At 52.0% G+C, this 25,811-nt stretch overlaps 12 protein-coding genes across 12 annotated transcripts; 8 read left to right on the top strand and 4 right to left on the bottom strand.

The window, feature by feature from the left end:
* Positions 1–26: 26 nt before the first annotated feature.
* On the bottom strand, positions 27–1,585 carry PV09_06945 (uncharacterized protein). The gene is made up of 2 exons (XM_016360656.1): positions 1,334–1,585; positions 27–1,283 (listed from the first exon to the last, which is right to left on the bottom strand). The coding sequence occupies exons 1-2, from the start codon at positions 1,448–1,450 to the stop codon at positions 318–320; spliced, it is 1,083 nt and encodes a 360-aa protein (XP_016211642.1). The 5' UTR covers positions 1,451–1,585; the 3' UTR covers positions 27–317.
* A 94-nt stretch (positions 1,586–1,679) lies between these two features.
* On the top strand, positions 1,680–2,717 carry PV09_06946 (uncharacterized protein). The gene is made up of 2 exons (XM_016360657.1): positions 1,680–1,854; positions 1,911–2,717. The coding sequence occupies exons 1-2, from the start codon at positions 1,714–1,716 to the stop codon at positions 2,592–2,594; spliced, it is 825 nt and encodes a 274-aa protein (XP_016211643.1). The 5' UTR covers positions 1,680–1,713; the 3' UTR covers positions 2,595–2,717.
* On the bottom strand, positions 2,613–4,019 carry PV09_06947 (uncharacterized protein; the record flags this gene model as incomplete). Its single annotated transcript, XM_016360658.1, has 1 exon — positions 2,613–4,019. A coding segment is annotated over one exon (1,312 nt), but the record flags the coding sequence as incomplete, so codon positions are not given.
* A 124-nt stretch (positions 4,020–4,143) lies between these two features.
* On the top strand, positions 4,144–5,873 carry PV09_06948 (uncharacterized protein). Its single transcript, XM_016360659.1, has one exon. It carries the CDS (start codon positions 4,228–4,230, stop codon positions 5,473–5,475), a length of 1,248 nt encoding a protein of 415 aa, XP_016211645.1. The 5' UTR covers positions 4,144–4,227; the 3' UTR covers positions 5,476–5,873.
* Positions 5,874–6,763: 890 nt separating this feature from the next.
* PV09_06949 (serine/threonine-protein kinase SSN3) lies at positions 6,764–8,025 on the top strand (the record flags this gene model as incomplete). The annotated part of the gene is made up of 2 exons (XM_016360660.1): positions 6,764–6,900; positions 6,954–8,025. 2 exons carry the CDS (start codon positions 6,764–6,766, stop codon positions 8,023–8,025), a joined length of 1,209 nt encoding a protein of 402 aa, XP_016211646.1.
* Positions 8,026–8,509: 484 nt separating this feature from the next.
* On the top strand, positions 8,510–8,896 carry PV09_06950 (uncharacterized protein; the record flags this gene model as incomplete). Its single annotated transcript, XM_016360661.1, has 1 exon — positions 8,510–8,896. The coding sequence occupies one exon, from the start codon at positions 8,510–8,512 to the stop codon at positions 8,894–8,896; it is 387 nt and encodes a 128-aa protein (XP_016211647.1).
* Positions 8,897–9,909: 1,013 nt separating this feature from the next.
* Positions 9,910–13,320, top strand: PV09_06951 (uncharacterized protein). Its single transcript, XM_016360662.1, has one exon. It carries the CDS (start codon positions 10,028–10,030, stop codon positions 13,175–13,177), a length of 3,150 nt encoding a protein of 1,049 aa, XP_016211648.1. The 5' UTR covers positions 9,910–10,027; the 3' UTR covers positions 13,178–13,320.
* PV09_06952 (uncharacterized protein) lies at positions 13,213–16,025 on the bottom strand. The gene is made up of 5 exons (XM_016360663.1): positions 15,860–16,025; positions 15,500–15,784; positions 15,155–15,428; positions 15,015–15,091; positions 13,213–14,955 (listed from the first exon to the last, which is right to left on the bottom strand). The coding sequence occupies exon 5, from the start codon at positions 13,984–13,986 to the stop codon at positions 13,657–13,659; it is 330 nt and encodes a 109-aa protein (XP_016211649.1). The 5' UTR covers positions 13,987–14,955; positions 15,015–15,091; positions 15,155–15,428; positions 15,500–15,784; positions 15,860–16,025; the 3' UTR covers positions 13,213–13,656.
* Positions 13,808–16,164, top strand: PV09_06953 (uncharacterized protein). Its single transcript, XM_016360664.1, has 7 exons — positions 13,808–14,409; positions 14,481–14,566; positions 14,631–14,869; positions 14,939–14,965; positions 15,019–15,107; positions 15,167–15,825; positions 15,905–16,164. Exons 1-7 carry the CDS (start codon positions 14,221–14,223, stop codon positions 16,080–16,082), a joined length of 1,467 nt encoding a protein of 488 aa, XP_016211650.1. The 5' UTR covers positions 13,808–14,220; the 3' UTR covers positions 16,083–16,164.
* A 1,292-nt stretch (positions 16,165–17,456) lies between these two features.
* Positions 17,457–21,481, top strand: PV09_06954 (uncharacterized protein). Its single transcript, XM_016360665.1, has 2 exons — positions 17,457–18,377; positions 18,424–21,481. Exons 1-2 carry the CDS (start codon positions 17,894–17,896, stop codon positions 21,225–21,227), a joined length of 3,288 nt encoding a protein of 1,095 aa, XP_016211651.1. The 5' UTR covers positions 17,457–17,893; the 3' UTR covers positions 21,228–21,481.
* Positions 21,386–22,568, bottom strand: PV09_06955 (uncharacterized protein). The gene has a single exon (XM_016360666.1). The coding sequence runs from the start codon at positions 22,388–22,390 to the stop codon at positions 21,641–21,643; it is 750 nt and encodes a 249-aa protein (XP_016211652.1). The 5' UTR covers positions 22,391–22,568; the 3' UTR covers positions 21,386–21,640.
* A 175-nt stretch (positions 22,569–22,743) lies between these two features.
* PV09_06956 (ornithine aminotransferase) lies at positions 22,744–25,379 on the top strand. Its single transcript, XM_016360667.1, has 3 exons — positions 22,744–23,635; positions 23,697–24,722; positions 24,779–25,379. Exons 1-3 carry the CDS (start codon positions 23,411–23,413, stop codon positions 24,905–24,907), a joined length of 1,380 nt encoding a protein of 459 aa, XP_016211653.1. The 5' UTR covers positions 22,744–23,410; the 3' UTR covers positions 24,908–25,379.
* The last annotated feature ends 432 nt before the right edge of the window (positions 25,380–25,811 follow it).

The raw sequence follows: 25,811 nt of genomic DNA on the forward strand, positions 1-25,811 counted from the left end.
TAGCTTCAAAGTCAAGTTGACACGATATACTGGTAGGCATAATGGTGATATTATATCTGTTGTGATCCTGAGAAACATCTATAATCTCTGGATCACCTCGCTAAAAGTTCTGGGAACAAATCTTGCACAGTAAATAGACATGGCAGTTCAGAGCTTTGACATGATGAGCATCGCCAATTCCGTCACAATACACGCAAACAGTGATCTCTTCTCTAACAACTCCAAGTTCTTAATGCCTTGCAATACTGATCGGAAGTTGATTGAATATGCGCCGCATAGAACTCACTTCTCCTACTCAATGTCATGTTCCCATTGTCCTAAAATATCGCGTCCCATAACACGAGGAAGGCGCCTGTACCGACTGCCACATAAAATGCCCACTGTGCAGGCCTAAATCTTTCATTGGCCTTCTCGAGCTGTCGATTTCCCTCGGCCACATTGGATCCAATTTCAAAACTGTCGCTCACTAACTGACTGATTCCTTCGGCCTGAAGGTTTAAATGCATAGTCAGCTCGGTCTGCAAATTCGAGATTTCAAGCACGGACGCCTGTGCACGTTGTATTTTAGCCAGCTCAGCGTTGTAGTGTCTCAACATGGTGGTTTCTTCAGATTGCAATTGTTGCAGCTGCGCAGGCGTCATCTGAGATTCGAGATCCTTTCTAATCTGCTCTCGCTCTTGACGCGACGCTTGCTCAGCTTCAAGGTCAATTTCAAGCGCAGTCATGGGCTGACCAGTGGAGGACGCGGATGCTGTGGGGAACTCGGCCTGGAAGCGATCGCTCCGCGACCTTGACAGGATATTCTGGCTGTGCTCAATTTCTCTGCTGAGACGCGTCGACGCAATGCTCTCTTGAACCTTTCCCGCTTGCTGAAGCCGCATGCGAAGAGAGAAGATGACACCGTCTCTATGCGCTTTCTCTGTTTCAAATTTGGCATCCTCCTCCAGCTCTTCCGGGCTCTTTTCTAAGGCGCCGCCACCTGCAGCCCATCGTCCCAGCCGCCCAAACCCCTTCCTCTCCTGCTTTTTGGCGCGGATGGCATACTTGACTTCGAGATCCATTTCGGCGTCCTTCGCCAGTTGTTCTAGGCTTATATCGATCTGCTTCAACTGCTTCTTCAAGGCTTCGTCGACATCTTTGCGTTGCTGTTCTGTAAACGGCTGGACATGATCCGCTTTCGTTGGATTACTAAGTCCCTTGGATCTGTTCCGGTGCACTTGAAGTGCCAGATATGGCGATCGTATGACGCGTAGGTAGCGTACCAGGTCATTGAGGAGTGCATTCTGCGTAATTCTTAGTAATGAGGAAGTAGAATGAGAATGGGCAAGATTACAATGCGATAAGCATCGTTCATGAAGCCATTTAATTTTGAGACCTCGAAAGGCTCTTGTAATACTGGCTTCGCTCCTTTGGCCGTCAGGTAATCATTGAACAAAAGCGTGACGTCCATGGCTGAAGGGCCCTTAAACAGCCTCTAATGTGAGAACAAATAAGGCAAAAAAGCTGTCACCTGAGTATCATAGCCGTGTAGATCCGCAAACTCGTCTTTCTGTTATCCAAGGTTGTAGTGAAGTCGAAGTACACGTTGTGTGTTTCTGCTCTCCGCAGCGCGCTCCGCAAGCTGTCCTTTCCTGATTCGGAGCTCTTGATATCATTCTACATATTCCCTGCTCCCGCAACCTCTACAATCGTATCCTGTCTGAGAACAGCACAATGGGCAAATCTGCCATGCCCCAAGATCCTCAAGTCATAAACCTAAACAAGGTTCTTGCCTCACAAGAGCGCGTTCTCTTGTCTGAATCTCTAGATTCCAGCAACTTTAAATCGCGGTACGAAAGAGCGAGAATAAGAGCGGTATGTCTCAAGTTGCTGTCTACCACTCAAAACGCATGCTGACTTTATATTGTAAGAATTTTGACTATGCACGCTCGCTGCTTCTCACAGTTTCCTCCACAAAAAAACTGCCAAAGGATGACATCCAACGCAAACGGGACCTAGTCAAGCGACTTCAGGCTCGATTGAACGAACTGGACCACCTGTACGCACAAGAAGACGAGGAAGAATGTGAATCGTGCGACGAAGAAGAGCATGAGCCAACAAAGGCAGGAATCATACAGGAGCCTGAAGGCATGCGACAGCGAGGTCAAGGGGGATCTAGCGCAATACAGCCCACGGCGACAACCACGTCCTCAAACCGTTACAGCCAGGCATTCCCACGGAGCAAGTCCTCCGCCACGCGAGAAAACGAAGAGTCCGACTGGGCACTCAAGTCGCGCGAGAGCAAAATCTCGTCACATGACCGCGAGCGTGCCGAACTCCAGACGTCGCTCCTCAACCTTGCCGTCCAGCTTAAGCAGTCAGCCCGAGGATTCGGGGCCAGCATCGAGCAGGAAAAGGGTACTCTGAACGCAGCCATACTCGGACTGGATAAGAGCGTCGGAGGGATGGAGGGCGCCGGAGGCAAGATGGATAGCTTAAGGCGGGAGACCGAGGGAGTGGGCTGGTGGAGGAGGATGAGGCTGTACGTTGAGGTGGGAGGTTTGTGGCTGCTGGCTGTCTTATTGGTCTTTGTGTTTCCCAAATTGAGATTCTAGAAGGAGTGAATTGAGGGTCCGCGTGCATGGTCTGGCGTTCAATACCAGATGTATTATGAGGTCGGCAGAGCTATTCAAGCTGCTATAGAAGCTAATTCATGAAATATCACAATTCACAGCTCATCTCTGATCTCCTCACCACCCACAGCATTTGGGGAGGGTCCCTCTTCTTCTCTTGAATCCAAGCTATCGATAATATCGCCAGCGCCCAATCCCTCTTCGGAAGCGTCCATAACCCTCTTCTTCGGATTTCTTGGTTCGTCAGAGTCAACCAGCTCGGAGCCGTCTCCTCTGACAACTTTCTCAGCATTCTCCACCATTTTCCCAATCTTCTGACTCAAGCTGCCTTCTTCACTGGGGTCTTTGGGCGGAGATGCACCACCGCCACGTCCGACCTTGATATAAGGCGCCTGGCGTCCATTAAGCACTACTGGCGGACCCTGTGAAGCACTTGGCATGACCCGTAGACTACTCCTAGACACCATACTGTTGTCCGGCAGTCTTCTACCCAGCCCAAAAGCCGACAAAATCGTCGCTAAAGTCATATACATGATCTTCAAGGGAAGCCACAAGAACCACCACGTCGGACCCCAAAGTAATCTTCTCCACACGAGCCACGCTAGCACGACAAGTAAGAACGTGCGCGCCGTGAGGAGGTACCAAGTATCGCTCTTATTGCTCTTCATCAGCTGCGTGACTAAGCCTTTGGATGTCTTGAGCATAGTGTCCAAGTCTGTGTACGACTCGTTTAGTTGTTCAAGCTCGCGTGTGGAAGAGTCGAGGATTTCTTGCGCAAATTGTGAACGTTCAAGTTCTGTGGCCATGAGAGCGTGGGTCTGACGCAGCGCCGTGAGCACATCGCTGGAAGCATTGACGAGAGCGTCGTTTTCTTGCACGTAGCGATCATCCTTCTTCCGTCGAGGAGGGAGGACTTGTGACGTAGACGGTGTAGTTGTGGTAGTGGATGGGCACTCGCCTTCTTGCGGTGTCTCTGCAGCGTTCGGCAGCTTTCGCAGCTGTCTTAGTCGGTCTTCCCGCTCTTTTCTCCGAGCCGTATCTTCGGCTTTCTTCATATAGATCTGCGTGCGTCTGAAGGTTTGGCGCGCGTTCTTAATGTCCTCTGCTAAACGTTGTGCTTGAACCAAGAGCCGCAACTTCTGCCTGCTCTCCTCCGAATCTGCACGAGCGCCACCGACATCCTCGAGAGAGACGTTCAGTACCTCGAGGTCCTCCGAGAGATCATTCAGTGAATCACGTATCGTGCTGGTGAGTTTCTCAAGTTCATCGGGGTCGGGAGTGCGAGGGATTCTGTGTATGCTCTGGAGAATCTGCTTGTATGCTTCTGTGAGCGCGTCCAGGCGCCGCGAGATTGCAGCAACATGCTGTGAAGAAGACATTGGTGTTGTGCTGTGTGCGATGTGCATGTTTGGCGCGTTGCCACTACGTAACTTCTTGGACATCTGGCTTGAGCTCCGCTCCCGATCAGGAAGGCGGCCGATACAAGGACGATATCGGACTGCAATCGGAGCAAAACGATCTCCTTCATTCACCCAGTTTGACCTGGCACAATGTAGGGCGCGCGTGGATCTTCAATGTCAGCTAACTGTCTCGCTACTGGTGCAAGGGACCCATAATGCGTTTTGTAATAAGTTCGTTTCGTTCTAATTATTATCCTGCTCTCAGACATCGATCGCTCAACGCCTCGTCTTCTCCGTTGGCCCCATCCCACCGAGCCTTTTCTGCTTTGAATTCACTGAACCAAGGAGCCATGGCACGTACGATTTCGAATCACAAGGTTCCCCAGATTTCCCCAGCTTGGACTCAAAATAATGCCTGGTCATCTCCTGGTCCCGCCGCATTCGATGTCCGCTCAGATGTTGTCACGACGCCTACGAGTGCCATGTTGAACGCCATTGCCTCAACTACTCTTTTGGATGATGTTTTTGCTGAGGACCCCACTACCAACAACTTGGAGTCATACGTTGCGGATCTTGCGGGCAAGGAGAGTGGTATCCTGGTACTGTCAGGCACAATGGGCAACCAGGTTTCGCTCCGTGCACACATTGCCAGTCCGCCCACCGGGATTCTGTGCGATAAACGTAGTCACATAGTTCAGTATGAAGCTGGCGGCGCCAGCAGTTTAAGCGGTGCCATGTTGCAGACCGTCATCCCAAAAAATGGTTGCTACTTGACGTGCGAGGAAATTGCCAAGGAAGCCGTGCTTAGTGACGATATACATGCATGTCCCACAAAGATCATCAGTTTGGAAAACACGTTGAATGGCATGGTGCTGCCTCTGTCCGAGGTCAAAAAAATCAGTATGTTTGCAAAGGAGCACGGCATCATTATGCACCTCGACGGAGCGAGGTTGTGGGAAGCCGTGGTTTCCGGCGCGGGTGATCTAAGGGAATACTGCTCGTACTTCGACAGCATCAGCCTGTGTTTTAGCAAGGGCCTCGGCGCACCCATCGGCTCCATCGTTGTTGGGTCAGCATCTTTTGTCAAACGTGCACGCTGGATTCGCAAGATGCTTGGAGGCGGTCTTCGCCAAGCTGGTGTTGTTTCTGCTGCGGCGCGTGTAGCTATTGAAGACACCTTTTTAGGCGGCAAGTTAAAGAAAACTCATGAGAACGCGTTGCTCATCGAGAGAATGTGGACTAAGCGTGGGGGTAAGCTCGTGCATCCCGTCGAGACGAACATGGTTTGGCTGGATATTGAGGCTGCAGGCATCAGCCACGACGAATTTGTAGAGGCAGCAAAGAAGCACGGGATTCGATCTTCCGGTGGGCGACTTGTAATTCACTATCAAATAGGCGAGGAAGCCATCAAGAGACTGGAGGCATTGTTCGAAAGTCTACTCGCACCAAAGGCAAGAATCTAATTCAGCATCGCACCAACATGGCCGAATCCTGGGGAGAACCGGTCATTGGCCATGTGAGGTCATCATTTCATACCGGTCCCGTACGTTATTCACATTGGCAACCTGTGAGCTTCCTATCATAGAGACATTGAGGGAGATTGGAAAATCTAGAGATTTGTCGTCCACACTCAAAAGCGAGGCACGGTTTGTGGCAGACGGGGAATAACATCACAGAGCCATTCAGAGTGTAAGGTTGTGATACATTGTGCATTACAAGCGGCGAATTCAACAACGGAATGGTTGCGAATTCCGTGTTCTACGGCAAATTTATCAAATATTGGCTGGGCAGTTCGGTCTCGACTGATCCAGAGCCCTAGAATCCTGAGTTTTATCATCGTAGCAAGCATATTCAGTTGCCACCTTATTCTCTTTCACGGCACGCACTTGTGAAATTTGCACTCTAACTAGAATTTCGCGAGCGATATTTTATAGCGCGACAGCGTTGAGGAGTTCTGCTGGTGCAGCAACAGAATCCCCTAACATAGAGGTGAACCAAGTCTGGTCTCTTCCTGAAGGCCGCATCGAATGCTGGTAGCTTCGAGTTGACAAACATATCGTTGTGCCGCGGATGATGAGGTCTCACAGCATAACCACTCGTATACGTATGCTTTCTCTGGTGGTGCTTGAGCATCCCGAAGCGGTAAAGTCCATCTTGCCCACTCCCATCGGGCAACGAACACAACCGTCGTCAGGTCTCAAGTCCTCCAATATAGTGGCCAAACTCCAGAGTAAAATGCACGGATTTGCTGCGTCATCAGCGTACATGGCATAGCTGGCCTGGCATGTCTCGTTTCTTCCGTCTCTGATCCGTCTGCGAGCAGCACGACCCGCATACTCGACGACATGTCGAACCCGCCGTCCACCTCAGGCCCACAGTCAGCCGCAGCTTCTGCTCGGCTCGGGGCCAGTCAGACGAAATCGAGCGTCTTAGCGGCATTTGAAGGTGCGCTTTCTTTTTTTCCGTCAATCCTTACTTCTCGTCCGGCTCGCTTCAGGGAGCCATGGACCAGTCTTACGTTGTTTTGTTGGTCATCGTGTGAGCTCGTCCCCGCCCTACGGCATTGCGGGTCTTTGCTTGGGACGCTTGACCACATCCTTTTCCTCGGGGCGACGGTCAGCACGCGACCTCACTCCACCCGATAATCTTAAACTTTGTTCTGTTTCTGGGTCGTGTGCCGAAAGGTCCAAGTGCTGATGATAACCTTTGTTTCCAGACCCGTCCGACTCTTCATCCACGAACGCCGCCGGGATGGGAGGCTCAGGGCACCAGAAACGGCGCATCTATGAACGCTACAAAATCATCGGCTTCATCAGCAGTGGCACTTATGGGCGTGTATACAAGGCCTCGTCTCGCAGCGGACAGGTTGCCGAATTCGCTATCAAGAAGTATGTTTATGCGCGTGTCACGCATCGTCTCGTGAGACTGACCGCAGCGGCAGATTCAAGCCTGACAAGGAAGGTGAAATAGGTTACACTGGCATTTCGCAGTCCGCCATCCGGGAGATGGCCCTGTGCACTGAACTCTCACATCCAAACGTTGTGCGCACCGTTGAGATCATCTTGGAAGACAAGTGCATTTACATCGTTTTTGAATATGCCGAACATGATTTACTGCAGATCATCCACCATCATACTCAGTCAAATCGGCATGCTATCCCTGCGAGAACCATCAAGTCGATCATGTACCAGCTGCTCCAGGGCTTGCTGTATTTACACCGCAACTGGGTCATGCATCGGGACTTGAAGCCGGCCAACATCATGGTAACGAGCGCTGGCGAGGTCAAGATCGGTGACCTTGGTCTGGCCAGATTGTTTCAAAAACCACTCAATACGCTGTTCACAGGAGACAAGGTTGTCGTCACGATATGGTATAGAGCCCCAGAGCTTTTGCTTGGAAGCAGACACTACACGCCCGCTGTCGACCTGTGGGCGGTCGGCTGCATCTTTGCCGAGTTGCTCTCCTTGAGACCGATATTCAAGGGTGAAGAAGCAAAGATGGACAATAAGAAGACAGTTCCGTTTCAGAGAAACCAGATGCAAAGGATCGCAGAGATATTGGGTGTGCCAACTAAGGAACGCTGGCCACTGCTTGCAAGCATGCCAGAGTACCCTCAGCTCGCAAGTTTGGCCGCTGGCAATCCTCGCGTTTCCAATCCGCAAGGGCTCGACAACTGGTATTGGTCCACCCTTCAAACGTACAAGTACCCGAAGGACGATCCAACCAAAAGCCCAGGAGCGGAAGGCTTGAATCTGCTCAAAGGTTTGCTGGAATACGATCCGACCAAACGCCTCACTGCCGAATCTGCTTTGAAACACAACTACTTCACTGCGGATGGAGAAAGGCCGACAGAGAACTGTTTTGAAGGCTCCAACATAGACTACCCACTCAGAAGGGTAAGTCAAGAGGACAATGATATCCGCACCTCTAGTTTGCCAGGTACCAAGAGGAGTGGTCTGCCAGACGATTCGTATCTCAGTCGTCCAGCAAAGCGGCTAAAACCTGATTTGTAAGCATCTCGTGTGGATGCGAATCTCTTTTTAAGGCTTCGTGCTCGTCGGCTGAACAATGCAACAAAGATTGTTCGCCTTTTGCGCTCAACAGTGTAATGCACGAGCCGGCAAGCTACATGTTTGTCCGCGATGGGTAACAGTCTTGCTATGACGCACGTGGACGCAGCTTAAGCTCCCACCTCCACTGCGCTCTCACATTTGCGCCCTGTGACGACTGTCGCTGTGCTTCATCACCAAAGAATCGTCCGACCGCGCTTTCAATATCGCAACTTATTATCAGACACACCAACGTACTCGTAGCCTCAAAAAAAGAATGCCGTCCACTTGTAACTGCAAGCTTTGCAATCTTGACGGGGCGTCCAAGCAATCACGCTGGCCCTCGCCCGTCGAACCACATGTGCTCGCATTTCGACAGAAATTGCCTGCCGCTGTCGAAGCATGCCACATATTCCGCAAAGCAACTCCATGTACCGGAGAGTCGGCTATGTACGCAAAGGCGGATCTTGTCAAGCATGTAAAAGCATTGTACGAGTATTTAGACACTATCGAAACAGCGAGAGAAACTTGGTGGCAGTCCAAAAAGGAGCTTCGAGCACAGTTACGGGAAGACATTGCTCGTGAAAGACAGACTCAGAATTTCAAAGCGGCCACTCAGTCCGAAAGGGCGAGGCAAGCCCAAGAAAGCGCGCAGGAGCGGATGAATAAGTTGCAGGCGATCAATGCGCGGGCAATGGACATGATCGAAAACATGTTGGTTGCGCCATACATTGCGATAGTGATCAGATGGCTAACCGGAATCACAAGGCGCAACGAGCTGGATTTTGTCACTCAACGCACGCTTCAGTTATCGCCCGTCGAGTTGCGCCAGTAAGGATTAAATTCTCTTGAAGAAAAGAAAGAAATACACAACCAGATCTGCAACCAGCGAGAATTATATCTCGAGAGACAGAAAATGTAATGGCGCCGAGTATTTGTTCAAGAGTGTAGAAGCGGCTACTTGCTGATGGCATCACGGCCGATAAGTCCTCGATACGAATAATGGATAAATTCAGAGCTGAAAAATTCATCTCAATCTCTTCGCGCAATACTAGCAACATATCGGTAATTCGTTTGGAAATTCTCATATATGCTTTACCTTACTGCGCAGCGAATAATTTCGTTTCGGATGTTGTGCGCATCGATGGACAGTATTCTGATACGAAGAACGCGCTACAATCAAACTCGATGGCAGGCCTGCTAAACTCAGTGCATGTTATCGTCGTTGTCAAAGCTTTTGAAAGCGCATGACTGTCGCCACTGAAGCAGTAATTTTTCAAATCCGACGCAACGCCTCGCAGATGCCACAGGAAATCAGCTGCACGTTAACAAAATTCTCGCGCGTCCACTTGGCATAATTTAACGTTCGTGTTCTGATCAAAGTTACAACCAAACAACGTACGAGAAAATTTCGTGAAGAGCATAACCAGGCGGGGCAGCTCGATCCCACCGACCATATCGAAAGTATTGAAGAGGCTCAAAGGACTTCGGGACTAGCCTTCGCTTTCTCAGTCTGCAGTAGGGAACCACAGTCATATGTTCGTCATTGCTATCTCCTGGCAGACTACAGGTTTCGTTAGTGATTGTTGGCCATGCTGGTTAGCAGATCACGCTTCGCGTCCCTAAGAGGCTTCCGGCTTCTGCGCCAACTGCGAAGACTAGCATGAATTGAGCACGCCAAATATTGACTGCAATAAATGAATCAATGGCAAGATGTCTCGAGTGGCCGAACCCAGCTTTACTAACAATACGAATCTGTGAGACATGTATTGCAGCCTGAGGCAACAAGAACGTCTATTCTACTTACTAATATCCGTTTCCTATTCGAGAATCCGCCCGATCTGCGTTAACAAGTGTCCCGATAGTCCGTCCCCTCACGCGACAGTCCAAAAGAGTTCAGCGCGATAAAAGTAACACGTTGGCTTGGCCACCGCTCGATGTCTCCCACAAGTCGGCGACAACGGGCATGCTCCTTTCCTGTGCACCCTGGACACGGCCCTGGATCGCATCGGTGACGAGCCAGTCATGGATGGCTTCCTACGTACTGTGCGCTCTGCTGTTTCTAGCGGCTCGCGTCCAATGCATGACGAGCGAGGTCCGCGACAGCCTCAGACAGGAGACGAGAGATCTCTTCTATCATGGATTTGACAACTACATGAAACATGCCTTTCCTGAGGACGAGCTGCGGCCCGTCTCGTGCACCCCCCTTACGCGCGACCGAATGAATCCGGCGCACATAGAGTTGAACGATGTCTTGGGCAACTACTCGCTCACTCTTGTCGACAGCCTATCGACCCTGGCGATCCTTGCGTCGAGTCCGTTCGAGAAAGAACAAAGCCGAGCCCTGACGCAGTTCCAAGACGGTGTCTTGAACTTGGTCGAGCAATATGGCGATGGCACGGATGGCCCCAGTGGAGAGGGCCTTCGAGCAAGGGGATTCGACGTCGACAGCAAAGTTCAGGTCTTTGAGACTTGTATCAGAGGGGTCGGCGGCTTGCTAAGTGCCCATCAATTCGCTGTCGGCGATCTTCCTATTCATGGTTACAACGCTACGGTCAAGACAGAGGACGGCAGGACAGGCATACATTGGAAGAACGGTCTTGTTTATGATGGCCAATTGCTCCGGCTTGCTAAAGATCTGGCTGAGCGACTCCTACCCGCATTTCTCACACCAACGGGTCTGCCCTACCCGCGCGTTAATTTGCGCCATGGTGTGCCATTCTATGCCAATTCGCCGCTTAATATAGATTCCGAAAGTGGAAAGTACTTGACAAATGTACAAGGCAACGGAGAGATCACGGAGACTTGCAGTGCTGGGGCGGGGAGCTTGGTGCTTGAATTCAGCACGCTGAGCAGGCTAACTGGCGACCCACGCTTCGAAGATGCGGCGAAGAAGGCGTTTTGGTCGGTTTGGAAATACAGGAGCTCTGTTAATTTGATTGGATCTGGCATCGACGCCGAGACTGGCCACTGGGTGCATAGCACGACAGGCATTGGCGCGGGCATCGACAGCTTCTTTGAGTACGCGTTCAAGTCGTCCGTGCTGTTGTCCGGCCTACCATACAATGCCTCTTCCGAGAGCGATAATTCTCCAGATGCCTTCCTCCAGGTGTGGCACGATGCTCACGCTGCCATCAAGCATCACGTATATCGTGGACCCACATATCAGCATCCTCATTACCTGCAAGTGGATTTATTCACTGGCGCGTTGCGGGCCTTTTGGGTGGACAGTTTGAGTGCATACTATCCCGGTTTGCTGACGTTAGCTGGAGAGCTGGATGAGGCCATCTCCACACACTTGCTATACACGGCAATATGGACCAGATACTCTGCTCTGCCCGAACGCTGGTCTACAGCAAGTGGCGGCATAGAGAGTGGGCTGCGTTGGTGGATCGGTCGGCCCGAATTCATCGAGAGTACCTGGTATATTTATCGCGCTACCAAGGACCCGTGGTACTTGCATGTTGGAGAGATGGCCTTGCGCGACATCAAGCGTCGCTGTTGGACTAAGTGTGGCTGGGCCGGCCTACAGGACGTAAGGAATGGTGAACTGATGGACCGACAAGAGAGTTTTTTTCTAGGCGAGACGGCTAAATACCTGTTCTTGCTCTTTGATGAAGATCACCCACTCAACCATCTCGACTCGCCGTTTGTCTTCACCACGGAAGGGCATCCTCTCGTCATTCCAAAACGCCTGAGAGCTGCAAACTCGGCTAGGAGTGATCAACCTACGGATTCCCATAATAGTTTTACTCCCTCTGTCGCCCCAACATGTCCAACTCCTCCGCCCGTCCACCCTCTTACAGTCTCTGCTACGGCCGCTCGAGGAGATATCTTTCATGCAGCGAGCCTTGCGCGTCTGCACCTGATGCCAACGATCGAAACTCTTGAGTCGCCTTTAGTTGAGTTCACGGCCGACCACCCTAGCATCTCGCCTTCTGACCTGCAGTCGCCCTCAAACTACACCTACTACCCTTGGACCCTGCCACTCGATCTTGTCCCCCCCGACGGGCAGTGCGCGCCGATGGCAAGCCGAATGACTTTCGATCTATCCTTCCCGACCTTACCTGATGCTGCCTCAGGCTTCGGTGCGCTTCAGCGCGTATATAATGGCATTCTGGTCAATTCAATGAGCGGTCTGAGGCTGGGAATGGTAAAAGAGAGCCCTGTTAACGCACCCATGGAGAAAATGCCCGAGCTTGATCTGTTTCGCATATACGCAATTTCAAACGTCGCGCTAGGGCGCGATGAAAAAGTCTTCTTAACGCGCAATCTGCTCAACAGCTTCAACCCAGGTGACCCTTACTTCACTCGCATCAAGGACGTTCATGGCGTTGACCTAATAATCGACGTGCTCAACGCACCTCATGCCATGTCACGTACCACAGCAGACTTCCAAATATCGCCGACGAACGCTAGCGCTCCCATCATGGCTGTTGAGGGCGATTTTGAGGGGCTGGACGGGAATCTGAATCCCGGAATTTTATCCTCGTTGATAAGCAACATTCAATCAATGCTTTCAGAGAGCGACTTTGTGCTGGCGGAGCCTTCAAATCACGCTGTTCTTTCTCGAGAGATCATAGCTGCCGCTCTGCCTTCAGGTCCAGGCGCAGCCATTTTACCCGACATGCAAGAACCCCTCGATCTCGCACCTGGTGCTACAAAGTCGCCTCTGCCGTGGAGCACGATCTATGTGCTTGATGACGAATTGTGCGACCACATTCTCGACCCTCAGATCGTGAAAGAACATCAGATCCTCGTGATTCGCCGCGGCGGGTGCAGTTTCTCCGAAAAACTGCGAAACATACCCTCTTTCCCGCCTTCGCAGCGTGCGCTGCAGCTTGTCATCGTGGTATCATTCGCCGAGCACGACCATCTCGAGGATGAGATTCGTCGCGAACATTACGACACAGAAGAGCCCCTAGTCCAGCCTTTGCTGGACCAGCAGCAGATGACGCCAGGAGGCATGGTGCGGCTGCATCCGATTCCTTTGGTCATGGTCTCGGGCGGCGATGACGCCATGGAAAAGTTCAGAAGATGCGTTGGCGTGAGCGTCAGACGGAGGTTTTGGTTCGAAAGTCAGGGCACGAGAATTGGGAACCTCTTTGTAGTATAAATTCATGATGCCGCGGTCTTGCGCACGGCTGTGGTGTTTTGTACTATAATCTGCATCATTCTATCTATGACGGAACCTTTTTTTGTAACTGTCCGAACTCCGACGCATCACGTGCAAGGACTCCTCCCATGTCAAGACCCAGGTGCTCGCAGGGCATGGTAAAGTAGGATCATGACTTGGGTCGAGGCCTAGTCGATTAGTAAACGGTTCGCTATAAAGTCAGCGTCGCCTCCGCAAATCTACATCCTCCCAGGACTATCGTCATCCTCCTTGGCTCACCGCAGATACGAATTTTTGTCGGGAGGTTTGAATACTCGTTCTACACCTTGGCTCCACATCGTCTCTCATGGCTTGATAACTCCGTTCTCGACTTGGATAAAAAATAAAAACCATGCATCATGCCTGCAAATTCGCATTCGAGACTCGTACGAGGTTTGCATGAGACTGCTGCGTGCTCTTTGCGCTGGTACATGTGTATGTCACTCCCACCAACTCCAATCTTCACAACACCTTGCTGATAGATATGACAGCAAAACAATGGCGACCCGGCTATATGAACAGAGAGGCTCAACGCCGACAGAACCCGTAAAATGACCATGCACCGGCAATATCATATCGTTCTCTTCGGCCACGCTCCACCCCGCTCCTTCCCCAGCCTTGGCCATACTTGGCAGTGCCTTGGGATCTATCGTACTGTGTAGTTGGCATATCTTGTGACGCGGACCTTCTTTCTCTTCGAAGTTTAGCCTTTGGCTGCTCCCAAATCTGAATGGTGCTAAGAAACAGATTGCGGGGCGAAAGGACGGCATTGTTTCTCTCTCCAGCAATCTCCAGCTGAACTCCACAGACTCTTAGTGCTTCGAACCCCGCGCTGGAAACTCGTGGCGCCGAGAAAGATCGAGTCGTTCTAGACTATGTAGTGGCAGTCCTTGCATCGCAACGGCAACTGTATAAATTAGGAGGTCGCGTCAAGGGCATGGATACTTTGAGGCACAGTTTCAAGGCACCAGCGACAGACTTGGCGAGCAAAGAAAACGTGAATCATGGACCCCAAGATCGAGACGCAACATAATGAAGAGATTAAAGAGAGCGGCGTTGTCACCCCCGAAAGCTCACAAGAGGCGGTCGATTTCGATCAGCATGCGGAGAAGAAGCTGATACGAAAGGTCGACCGTCGGCTGCTTCCCATCCTGGGCGCGCTCTACAGCATTGCGCTCATAGATCGTGTAAATGTACGAGTTTACCACTTTGCACCGCGATCGCAAGTGGACGTGAGATGATTGTGCTAACCTGTTTTGCACAGATCTCAGCCGCAAGAATCTCTGGAATGGACCAAGCTCTTGGGCTTTCTATCGGCGATCGGTACACCATTGCTCTGGTGCTGTTCTTGTATGTATCAACTCTTCCCTGACGCATACTTGAAGGTTATGCACTGACTATGTACGGCACAAAGCCCTGGTTACATGATCTTCGAACTGCCTTCCAACATCGTCTTGCGTAAGGTTGGTGCGGCCAACTGGCTCGCATTTATCGCGCTCGCCTGGGGTACTGTCATGCTTGGACAAGGCTTTGTAAAGGACTACAGAGCATTGGCAGCCTGCCGCTTCTTGCTTGGTGTGTTCGAGGCTGGGTTTTTCCCAGGATGCGTCTACCTAATCAGCGTGTGGTACGTTCGATTCGAGGTCCAACAACGTAAGTCTCGGAGCTTCTCACCGTCAAGGTGTCACGCGACTTTCTGAGCATATGCTGAGTGTACTACAGGACTGGCATGGTTTTATCTTGTCTCAGGTAAGCAAGAAACTTAGAGGTCTGAATCACTTTTGTTAAACTGAGTTACCTAGTTTTTGTTGGCGGTTGGTCATCGATCCTTGCATACGGTCTAATACAGATGGAAGGGCTCGGTGGTCTGGGGGGCTGGCAATGGATATTCGTGAGTTTGAGTCTTTGGGATGGAATTGTTCTTACACATCGACATACTGACATAATCAGGTCATTGAGGGCCTTTTGACCCAGGTTGTTGCCATAGGAGCCTGGTTCATCATCGTCGATTTCCCCGACAAGGCGACGAGAAGAGGCAAGATTGGCCAGAAGCCGCTGCTTACTGAGGAGGAGTCTCGCTTCATCACTCGGAGAATCGAGAAGGATCGCGGCGATTCGATTCCAGATCCTCTAACGTGGGCAAAGTTCTTCCACCACCTGGGCGACTGGAAGCTCTGGGCGTTCGGTCTCATGTTCATGAGCACGGCTATGCCTGCGTATGCTCTCGCTTATTTTAGCCCGGTGATTGTTCGCGGCATGGGCTACTCCGTGGGCGTTACGCACCTTTTGTCTGCTCCGCCGGTAATCTTTGCTGTTATATCCGCGCTCTTCATATCCTGGCTCTCGGACAAGTACAAAGTTCGCGCACCAGGCATCGCATTCCAGTGCTGCCTTGCCATAGGCGGGCTTATGATGACAGCATACTGCGAAAAGAACATACCTCGCTACATAGGCCTATTCTTTGGCTACGCCGGTTGCCAAGGCAATATCCCCTCCATCCTGGCGTATCAATCAAACAACATCCGTATGCAGTCAAAGCGAGCGGTTGGCAGTGCATTGCAGATCGGTCTGGGTGGATTAGGCGGTATTCTTGGTTCTACGGTGTTCAGGTATGCCAAAAAGATTAAAACATTCCCAACGCACCAGTCCGCAGGTTGCATAAGAGGCACTGCTGATCAACATGTGTAGACAAAAGGACGCACCGCGCTACGTGCCAGGGCTCTGGATCACGGCTGGACTTCAGTTCTTCATTCTTGGTATACTCTCGTGCACCACCCTCTACTTCTCAATCATGAACCGGAGGGTTGACGCCGGAACGATAAAGAAGGCTATTGAAGGTCAGCCCGGCTTCAAGTACACTCTGTGAGAGACGTGCAGCACAAGCAGGCTTTGAGCGAACGTGACTTGGCAGATGTAGCAAATATGGTTAGGAGCACTTTCGTAATGCAATATATACTCAAGCAATGTTCTACGCAGAGCATGACCATTACTAAGTTGGATCGCCACGCCCGTCGTGCTCGTAGTATGTCTCAAGCTTCAGTGACACAGCCTGAGTTGGGAAGGCCAGAGCTGTGAGTTCCTGACAGCTGTGCAAACAGGGAGCAAGAAAGCCGTGGCCAGTCACGAGACATATATATAGAGAGCCAGTTGTGCGCGCCATGAATCGTCTACAACTTCGCAGGCGTCTAGACATGACGGAGAGCTCGTGGGCTTTGATAATCCGGAGAATGTCTTGGCACTGCGCTTTTCTGTTCGTAGACAGTCCCGATTTGGTTAGAGCGATGTAGCAACGTGAGACACGGCAGGCCCCAATTCCCCAGCAGGATTTCGCGTACGTTGCGAGCTGCAAGGGTAAAGCATTGCATTACTTTTTGCCCGTTACTGCTATTTCCCGGCAGTTGACGTCGAGAGAGTGTGGGACGGGAGATCTGCGACGACAAACTGAAGGCGGTGGAAAGCCTTTCTGGAAGCAGAGGAGGCGGAGAATCAGAAGCCACGACGGAAAAGTCAGCTGAGGTGGCATGACGGCGGTCTGTCAAAGGCTGCTCTTTTTCCTTCCGTCCATTGGACACCGTATGCTGGGTCCTTTTTTGCGGGAGAAATGCAAAGACGAGCCGAAACAAGCGGTGCTGAATGATTCGAGCGAGGGAAGAGGAGTCCCAGCAAAAAGCCTTGCGTGAGGGCGCGCGTCCCACGCATGAAAGTGTTGGGTTTCGTCCAACTTTTGTATGGCCAGGATCCGCAGGCCTGAATACCGAGTCTCTGCAGGCGATATGCAAGCGCGGCGGGTGCCAACATGCGCGAGGAACTAGCTTGTAGCTGCGAGGGCTTGTGAAACGCAACGATGACGAGCCCAAGACGGGAGCGGGGCATCGCGCTGCAGGACGGTCTGGACGCTTGCGATTCACGATCGACGCGGAGGGAGAGACGTGCTGCTGGAGGGGGGAAAGAGAATTGCACAATGTCCGGGACAAGCGTGATGTTGTCAGGACGCGAATTTCCTTGCCAGCAGCGTCGTGATCTGCATGCGAGAAACAAATTCAACACCACGAAACCGGATTCTCAGCCACACTTCTGAGGGGAAGCCAGTCCACTAGCGGTGGCGGTGCTCCCGCTGCAAATGTCCCGATTGGCCAGGTGCCTCCCGCGCTCTGCAGCTTGGATCGGTCCCGGCTCCGTGCGCGGCTTGGCCTTGTTTACATGCGTCGGCTTGCCAACCCGGACGGCGGCTCCGTCATGAACTCTATTCATTCTCGATCCGTTTCTCAATCATCATCATTTCCCGTCCGTTCCACAGACCTCGACTGTCCTCCGTAATCACGCAGTCAATGCTACTCTTCCTGCGCTGACCACTTGCTACCCACTCCCCTCCCACCGTGCTCGTCCTCATCGTCAATCCCGTTCTGTCCGTCTTTGTTTGAGTATACACACCTCTTTACATCCCGTCTGTACATCTGGCGGCCCTCCTGCGACCTGCTCCGGCGCCACGGATTTGCGTTGCGGCATTTGCTGCTGGACAGTCATACATCTAATACTGAACCCGTTGGTTTTCTGGCCCTCTGCTTGCCTTTGGACTCGTACCCTGCCATGTGCAATTTGGCTACGGGAATGCTGTGAGCTTCGCCGCAGTCTTCGGCGCTGAGAGATCCGGCTTATCTTGGCGACTCCTAGCTGATCATGGGGAACACTCAATCCACCACGGAAGGTCCCAGGAGCGGCAGACTACATGCCCCAACGAACTTGAGGGCAACAGCCTCATCTGTTGATCCAGCGTGCGCTGACAGCGCTAGTCCCAGCCCATCGACCTGGAACGAGACTGCCAGAACAGATTCTAGCCTCGTCGCATCGGCTACGAACGAGTGGCGACCAGGAGATGGTTTCCGACAGCTGGATCACGCGCAAGGACCGCAAACTGACCAGCCAGACGGTCGTGGCTGGAGGAACAGTCAACTGGACACGCTTGCGGCCAGCGTTGCTCGCACACTGTCGAGATCTGGCTCTCGGCGCAAGAACATGCTCACGGCCAGATCATCCTCCTCTAGGCTTCATGGCAGCTCACAGCTGTCCCCAGCCTCTGAAAATACCGTCGATTTGGAGTCTGCTCTTGCAATCATTCACGAGCTGCGCAAGACCGCCTCTCCAGAGGATCTAGCCGCTCTGCGTACGTTTGGAAGTCCTTGTTCTCGGCGAGTACTAACAAGTAGCAGACAAAGCGCTTCAACCTGTTCCCAGCAGAGACTCTCTGGCGCCTACTGCCCCCTCTGAGTCCCCGGGCGACATCGATCCTGCGACAGCTGCCCTTATCCGAAGAAAATCCTTTGCACAGCCGGGCGTGGCAACTCGACATGCAAAGTCGGATCGAAATGTACTGCGAAAATCAGTGCCTGCACCAACGTCTAATCCAAGACCGTGGACGAAGGATATGATGGGTGCATCGCCTTTGGCAAGGCTTTCCAGCTTGGACGTCCCCAGCTTGGACGACCTCGAACCACCTCCGGAAGTCTTTGTCAGCCGCGCGCACACCCCCTCAGACCTGGACTACTCACAATTGGGCAATCTCAAACATGGGTCACTCATGGTTGTCAACGGACCGCCGTCGCCAAACCCTAGCGTTGCTACTCGAGGATATGCACGAAGGATGGCTAGCGATGAGCATGAAGAGGCATTCTTCACTGCTTCTGAGCGTGACGACAGTCGACCTAGCTCAAGGCGCATTCCAAATGCGCCTGCGGAATCTTATGCGCGGAAGGATATTCCTTTAGAAGAAGAGCTCATGCATGGCCGCGGTCAGATGCTAGATTACGCGCCGCCAAGACGAGACGGCAGTCCTTCAACGAAGGAACTGAGGCAGCCTAGTCCAGAAACGAACAGAGATGCAGACCTAGAAAGCGTCTATTCGCGCAACATTCGCCCAGTCCGCAGTATGGCCTCGTTGCATTCCGACAGAACTGGCAGGTTTTCGTTCGAAGACTTGAGCGTGGACGAAGCTCATCAATCTAGCTCGACCCGTCTTGCCCAAAGTGCAGTATCACTTGCCACCGAGTACATGTCTGAGATGCCTCCCAGTCCATACAAAACGAGTGCAATGGAAGAGAATGGAGCATCGGCTGCTCCAGCTTACGAAAGCGATGGCGAAGTTCGCGCTCCCAGCATCCGTGAACAAATTGTGACGATCCCTCCCAGTATGCCGCAGAATATTCCACCAATATCACCACGCAAGCCGTTGCGCTCCAATCCCACACTAGAAGAAGCCCCAACACAGACAAAGCGGCCCAACGAGTTGAAAACAGATTCGGGCTATTCCAGCGCCAGCACAAGCGTTGTTGATTCCATGTCGCCGATCAAGATGCATCACTCCAACCTCTCGACTGTAGAATCTCTGGCTGAACGCCCGCAACAGAGACGTTTTTATTCATCGAGGGGAACAGCTGATCTTGCCACTCGTATTGGACAGATTGGCTCCCCGAATGACTTGAGGGATCCGGATGCTGAGCCAGGTGTGGTAGAGAGCATCGAAAAAGACGAGGCTCATGTTGAAACTATGAAACGTACCAAGTCGTGGAGAAAATCCGTCAGGAGGAGTCTTCCGCGCCTATTGTCTAGCGAAAGCACGAACACCACGGCCTCGAAGACGACGTCTGCGAGTACGGCATCCAGCACTGAACGCAAGGCGAAGAAGTTGCAGAAGCCTCGACCACTCTCCCAGCCGCCCATCACCGTCGGTGATCGTCACATTCTTAACAAGGACATTCCAAGAATCCCTTCTTCAGTCTTCTCGCGTTATTCCTGTCGCTTGTCGGCATCTCCTGGACTGCAGCATCTTGAACAGACATTTGACAATGCGCCTGACTCCGACGACGGCTTGTTTGAGTCTACAACTTCAAAGACGATCCTTCCTTCTTGTTTCTTCCCAGATGCGGGCCTGGAGGATGGATCGGCTCAGTCGACACACCGCTTGAGCTTCAAGCGAGGGAGCTTTCGTCGATCCCGAACGCAGACCGAGGAATTGGAAATTCCGCCCACTGGCATTGCGGATCTTGGTACTGTCTCACAGTCGCTCGGCACTTCACCTTACGATGTAGCTTATATCGGGCCTGGACGTTCGATATCTCGTGGGGCGACACAACCTCATCATCTCAGTACAAAAACACCGCGCAGCGGGCCGCGCGAGGGGTGGGATTTGGAGACAGCTTCTAAGATCGCTCAGTTCCGGAGTCGTGATCGCGTGGCTCAACAGCATACCTTTGACCAGCAGTGGCATTCTGGTAAGGACTCAATGCCCTCACGACCAAAGTCGTACCACGAACACATGCCCACGATGTCAGCGCCACGCCCGCACAACACGCCGATTAAGCGTCCAAAATCGATGCATGCACAAGAGGCTTCTGACTCTCTAAGTTCTGTCAACAATGTGATGAATGAAAGGACGGTCCCCAATCTACCAGTCCTTCCGCCGCATCAGCCTCGACCCCGAACATCGCACAGTACTCGCGACAGTAGCCCAGTCAAGAAACTCGTCAACGTTTTTGAGCAGAGGGCATCTGAGGCCCCGGCTCCGCCTCCCATGCCGTCTTCGCAACCGGACTGGTCAGATTCCTCGCGAATTTGGAGACAGAGGAGACTTGATGCGCAAGCAGGCACCGTCACTTACACCTCGTCGTCACCGTCGCAAGGTAAGACGGGTTCTTCGACGACCACGACAACCACAACGGTTTCGTCCTTTTCTTCAAGGGATCCGCGCACGATGACTACAACGACGACAACGACGACCGTCGGTGGAGCAAGACCGTCGATGCAGAGTCGAAAGTCCATGCCGCAAATTCGACGTGGAACGTCGGAACCGCAAAACGAAGCGGAACGTTTTGACAGGTTCAGCGGCGGGCGTGCGCAACACTCGGAAAGCAACCATTTTGCCCCTATAGTAAAGAAGAGGATCATTACGCCAACGTCTGCTGCCATGCGGCCGATACACGGAATCGATTTTGGGAACGTAGCTACTCGTGTGCTTTGAAGGTGTCTTGAGAAGAGAATAAAAAAAAATTCATCTCTTTATTTGTCAACCTTGGCGCATACGGCTAACATACGTACCCAAAATTGACCGGTTTTTGAATTTAAGGGAAAGTTGAACAGGTTTAGGACGTCGAAAGTAGGGAAACTAAGCAATGATACCCGGGAAAACAGCAGCTAGATTGACGAAAGGATAACAAGGGCACATAACAAGCCACTTCTAATCTAATTGAAATTTATGTGAGCATGATGACGAAGGCTCTATTTTCGATGATATTTAATTGGTGACGATCGTGTGTACATGACTGCGCCGTTCGCCATGCCTTTTGCCATGCAAGGATGTATGTCTTGAATGTCTATTTTTACAAAGTCCAAGTCAACCCTACGCCAAACCACTTGCATGATCCGCGAGGGCCATCATCTCGACGAACCCGTGGCGGTGATGTTTCTCATCTGGTCTCCGTCCGAACCGTGTCTGAGCACATGACGTACCCTTTGCTCAAACGCCTCGATCATATAACTGGCCACCTTGTCCGCGACCGCTCCGCTCATTGCGCTATATATCGGATTCGAAAATTGGAACTCTATGGCGAGGCTGACGTCGGTGCTGCTTGCGTCTTGCTTTGCCTGTCGGACCGTCCACCTCGTCAGCAGATGAGACAGGACGCCGTGCTTTTGCTCTTTCGAAGCAAAAGACGACTCTGGGCCAAAATGATGGGCTATTTCGTGGCGCGGCAACGTCGTCTGGGTGGCGCCACTGACGGCTTCAACGATCCTACCCGGGATGCAGTAGATTCTGCTTGTAAAGGCCTCGGTTACGCCCTTCCAGCCGACCAGGAGCTCGGCTTCAGAGGGCCACTTGCGACCGTCCCTGTCTGGCTGAGACCAACTCGTCACGGTGCTGCTCTCGCAGAAGGGCAGGAAGTTCGAGTACGAGTCGACATCGGCGATGACGGAGTAGATAGGCCTCGGAGGATATGGCAGCGTCCGCGACGCGGTCAAGCTCTGGGTGGGTGGAGAGGTCGAGAAAGGAGGGCTGATAAAGCGGCGTCTCTGGAACGGGGCGGTAAGGAAGCGATGCGACGCTGGGGTGATGGGTCGTATGCCATGGCGGCGCAGAGCGCGAAGCTGCTGCGGTGGACATGGTTGAATCCACTGTGCCTTCATGACGTGCGCCGAAACTATGGTCAACGGCGAGAGTGGGGGAAGCGCTACCTTGGCATTACAGCACACATGATACTGTAGTGCAGCTCACCGTTGCTGACGTGTGATCGCGTTTCGGACAAACTAAAACAGAGAATCCATTCAGGCAGAGTCTAACAAAGTCAAACGTCGGAACGGACGAGCCATGAAGGGTGGGAGGCGAGCAGAGGGTGCGGTTCGAGCAAAGGCCCGGGCGCGAGAACCCGACTGAAGCAGGAAAGTGCACTTGGACTTACGTGAAGAAACGAGCATCGGGCGCCGCATGGAAGCCACGACGAGCCTACTCGCCTCTGCACCTTCCTCTCCCTCTCCCTCCTCCCCGTCCTCCCCTTCTCGTCCTCGTCGTCTTCTTCGCCGCCGCCACCTGTCGCTGGCGCACGCTACTCACATTCTCGCAGAGCTGCCGTCTGGCTCGTTCATTCGGACAAAAACGTTTTACCTCGTGGCGGGCCGATGATATCACTTAACAAATCTCTGCACCCGCTGGTTCCCCAGCCGTAATATCAACGTTTTGATTCGCCAGCGCACAACTGCGATCTCGCCGCATCTTTGCCTCTAAGTGCAGGTCGACGCGATTCACTCAAGGTTAGATGCGGATAGTCATGGCACTGGTTCTGGCATGGCATGGTTCTCTGCACTTTTCTCCTGTCGATGGGACTCCACCCGTCTGTGTTTTTCGTGCTCTGCTGGTCAAATGACTGCGCCGTCCCGTTGGTTGAGTGTGCTCCGTTGTACCAGAAATTCTTCAAATATCACCCATCCGCCCAGAATCTCCGAAATCAACTTTTCGCTCTGCCTTTTTTTTGTCTCGATCTGAATATCGCACCATTCCTTTTCTACTCGCTGCCAGCGGCTCGTGCTTTCTTTTCCTCCTGGCGCTCTAAGCATTCAGCGATTGGAAATATAGTTGATAGAGCAGGCTGCTCGGCGCTAAATTTTGACCAGAGTAGTAATTACCACACGGATATCTGACGGGGAAAAAAAATGACGCCAATTGCCGTAAACAACAATTCAGCTGGTGCAAATGGCGCAAGCACTTTGAAGCCCACAGCAAGATCCTTCCACCCAACTGGCACACCAGACCCTTCGAGGTACCATGCGAGCTCCTCGACAGCTGCCATTGAAGCCGAAGCCAAATATGCGGCGCACAACTACCATCCTCTTCCCGTAGTCTTCTCTAGAGCAAGCGGGGTATCGGTGTGGGACCCAGTACGTTTTTGCCGTTCTCTTCACGACTGTGGAGACAAGTGCTGACAGTATATGGTGACAGGAAGGCAAGCACTACCTCGACTTCTTGTCCGCATACAGCGCCGTTAATCAAGGCCATTGCCACCCTGAACTTGTCAAGGCCCTTACAGAGCAAGCCTCGCGCCTGACACTGAGCAGTCGAGCGTTTTACAATGACGTTTTTCCTCGCTTTGCCGAGTTCGCCACTAACATGTTTGGCTTCGACATGTTGCTGCCAATGAACACGGGTGCTGAAGCTGTGGAGACAGCCGTCAAGATCGCACGGAAGTGGGGCTATAAAGTAAAAGGCATTCCTCAAAACGAAGCTCTTGTATTCAGCGTTCAAGAGAACTTTCACGGCAGGACGTTTGCGGCCATCACGATGAGCACGGACCCAGAGTCGAGAGATAACTACGGGCCGTATCTGCCGAACATCGGGTCTGTCTTCCCAGGAACTACACGACCGATACGTTACAACAATGTCGATGACGTCCGAGAACTGCTTGAGGCCCACGGAAAGAACACGGCCGCATTTCTAGTGGAGCCGATCCAGGGCGAGGCCGGCATCGTGGTACCGGACGACCGCTATCTAAGTGACGTTAAGGCTCTGTGTGAAAAGCATAATGTTCTGCTCATCTGTGATGAGATCCAGACGGGCATCGCTCGCACGGGCAAGTTATTATGTCACGAGTGGAGTGGCATCAAGCCGGACATGGTTTTGCTGGGCAAGGCCATATCTGGAGGCATGTATCCAGTATCTTGCGTGCTGGGATCGCGAGACATTATGCTCACGGTAGAGCCTGGCACGCATGGTTCCACATACGGAGGCAACCCTCTTGGTTCGGCCGTCGCCATCCGTGCGCTAGAAATTGTGCAGGAAGAGAATATGGTTGAGAAGGCGGAAACATTAGGTAAAAGGTTCCGAGAAGGCCTTGTGGCGATTGATTCACCGATGATCAAGACTGTTCGTGGCAAAGGACTTCTCAACGCTATCGTTATCGACGAGGGAAAAACAAACGGCCACTCAGCCTGGGATTTGTGCATGCTGATGAAGGAGAAAGGTCTCCTGGTAAGCTGAATATTACATCCCGTTTTGCGCGTTGTGCGCAGACTAACGTAAGCTAGGCAAAACCGACGCACCAGAACATAATCCGGCTTGCACCTCCGCTGGTCATCACCGAGCAACAGATCGACGAAGCCTTGAAAATAATCAAAGAGGCCACTGAGGAACTGCCTAAGCTAAAGAGCGGATAGGAATCGTGTACTTTTTCAGTCTGGCAAAAGAACGCATTTTGCGTTCGTAAAGTGGGATTTGCCGATGTCAGCGAATAAATGCTCCGGGTAACTCCATTGGACGACATGTATATGTTTCACATCTACACGTTACCTATTTTGGCAGTAGTTCTGTCAAAATGTATTGCGCAAGTCAAAGGAGTCCTTGCTTTAATGGAAAAAGTCAACGGCGCCCGTGAGCTATTAGTGGATCATATGATGTATTCCGCGCAATAAAGACACATTTACCTCTTCCCCCAAGTCCGACGCTTGCAGCGTTTTCTCAGCATCTCCTCATCTGTTTTACTCGTCAGAGTCGTAAGGTCTGCGTGATTCTCTATGTACATTCATTGGACGATTCGGGTTGGACCAATTAGAGAGATTGGACCTCGTATATAATAGCGAATAAAACATGGGTGCGTGTATATGTGTGTTTGCGACTCGTAGCTCGACGATTGTGTTCATTTTGCGCAGTTCTCGAAAGTTTGAATACGAAGAAATCCAATAGTAGAAAAGGGTTTCTATCTAAGCTTCGCGCCTTCAGTATCGAATTCTGGCGACTCGTTGCTGTCTGGGACCATATTTTCGACAAAGCGGAGAAAATCTCGCGATTTCTCGTGCGAACACTCGGCACTTCACAATCGTGTTCTTCACGTCTGAGCTACTTGAGATACGCATGTAGTTTCTCTGGATCTAACTTCTGGCATCGATGCGTATTGTGCCTCTCTGAGCTTGAAAGGCTTCGCGAATGCACATGTTTGTTTTCCAGACCGCATCTAGCTATTGAGGAATGTTGTTTTTGGCGCTGCGTGTGCCGCTCTAATCGTTTGACCTAGTGTACCTCTGTACTTTCACCACTTCCTCAAGAGGGCATCAAGGTATGAAA

The sequence above is a fragment of the Verruconis gallopava genome (genome assembly GCF_000836295.1).
Source record: "Verruconis gallopava strain CBS 43764 unplaced genomic scaffold supercont1.25, whole genome shotgun sequence".
NCBI lineage: Eukaryota > Fungi > Ascomycota > Dothideomycetes > Venturiales > Sympoventuriaceae > Verruconis > Verruconis gallopava.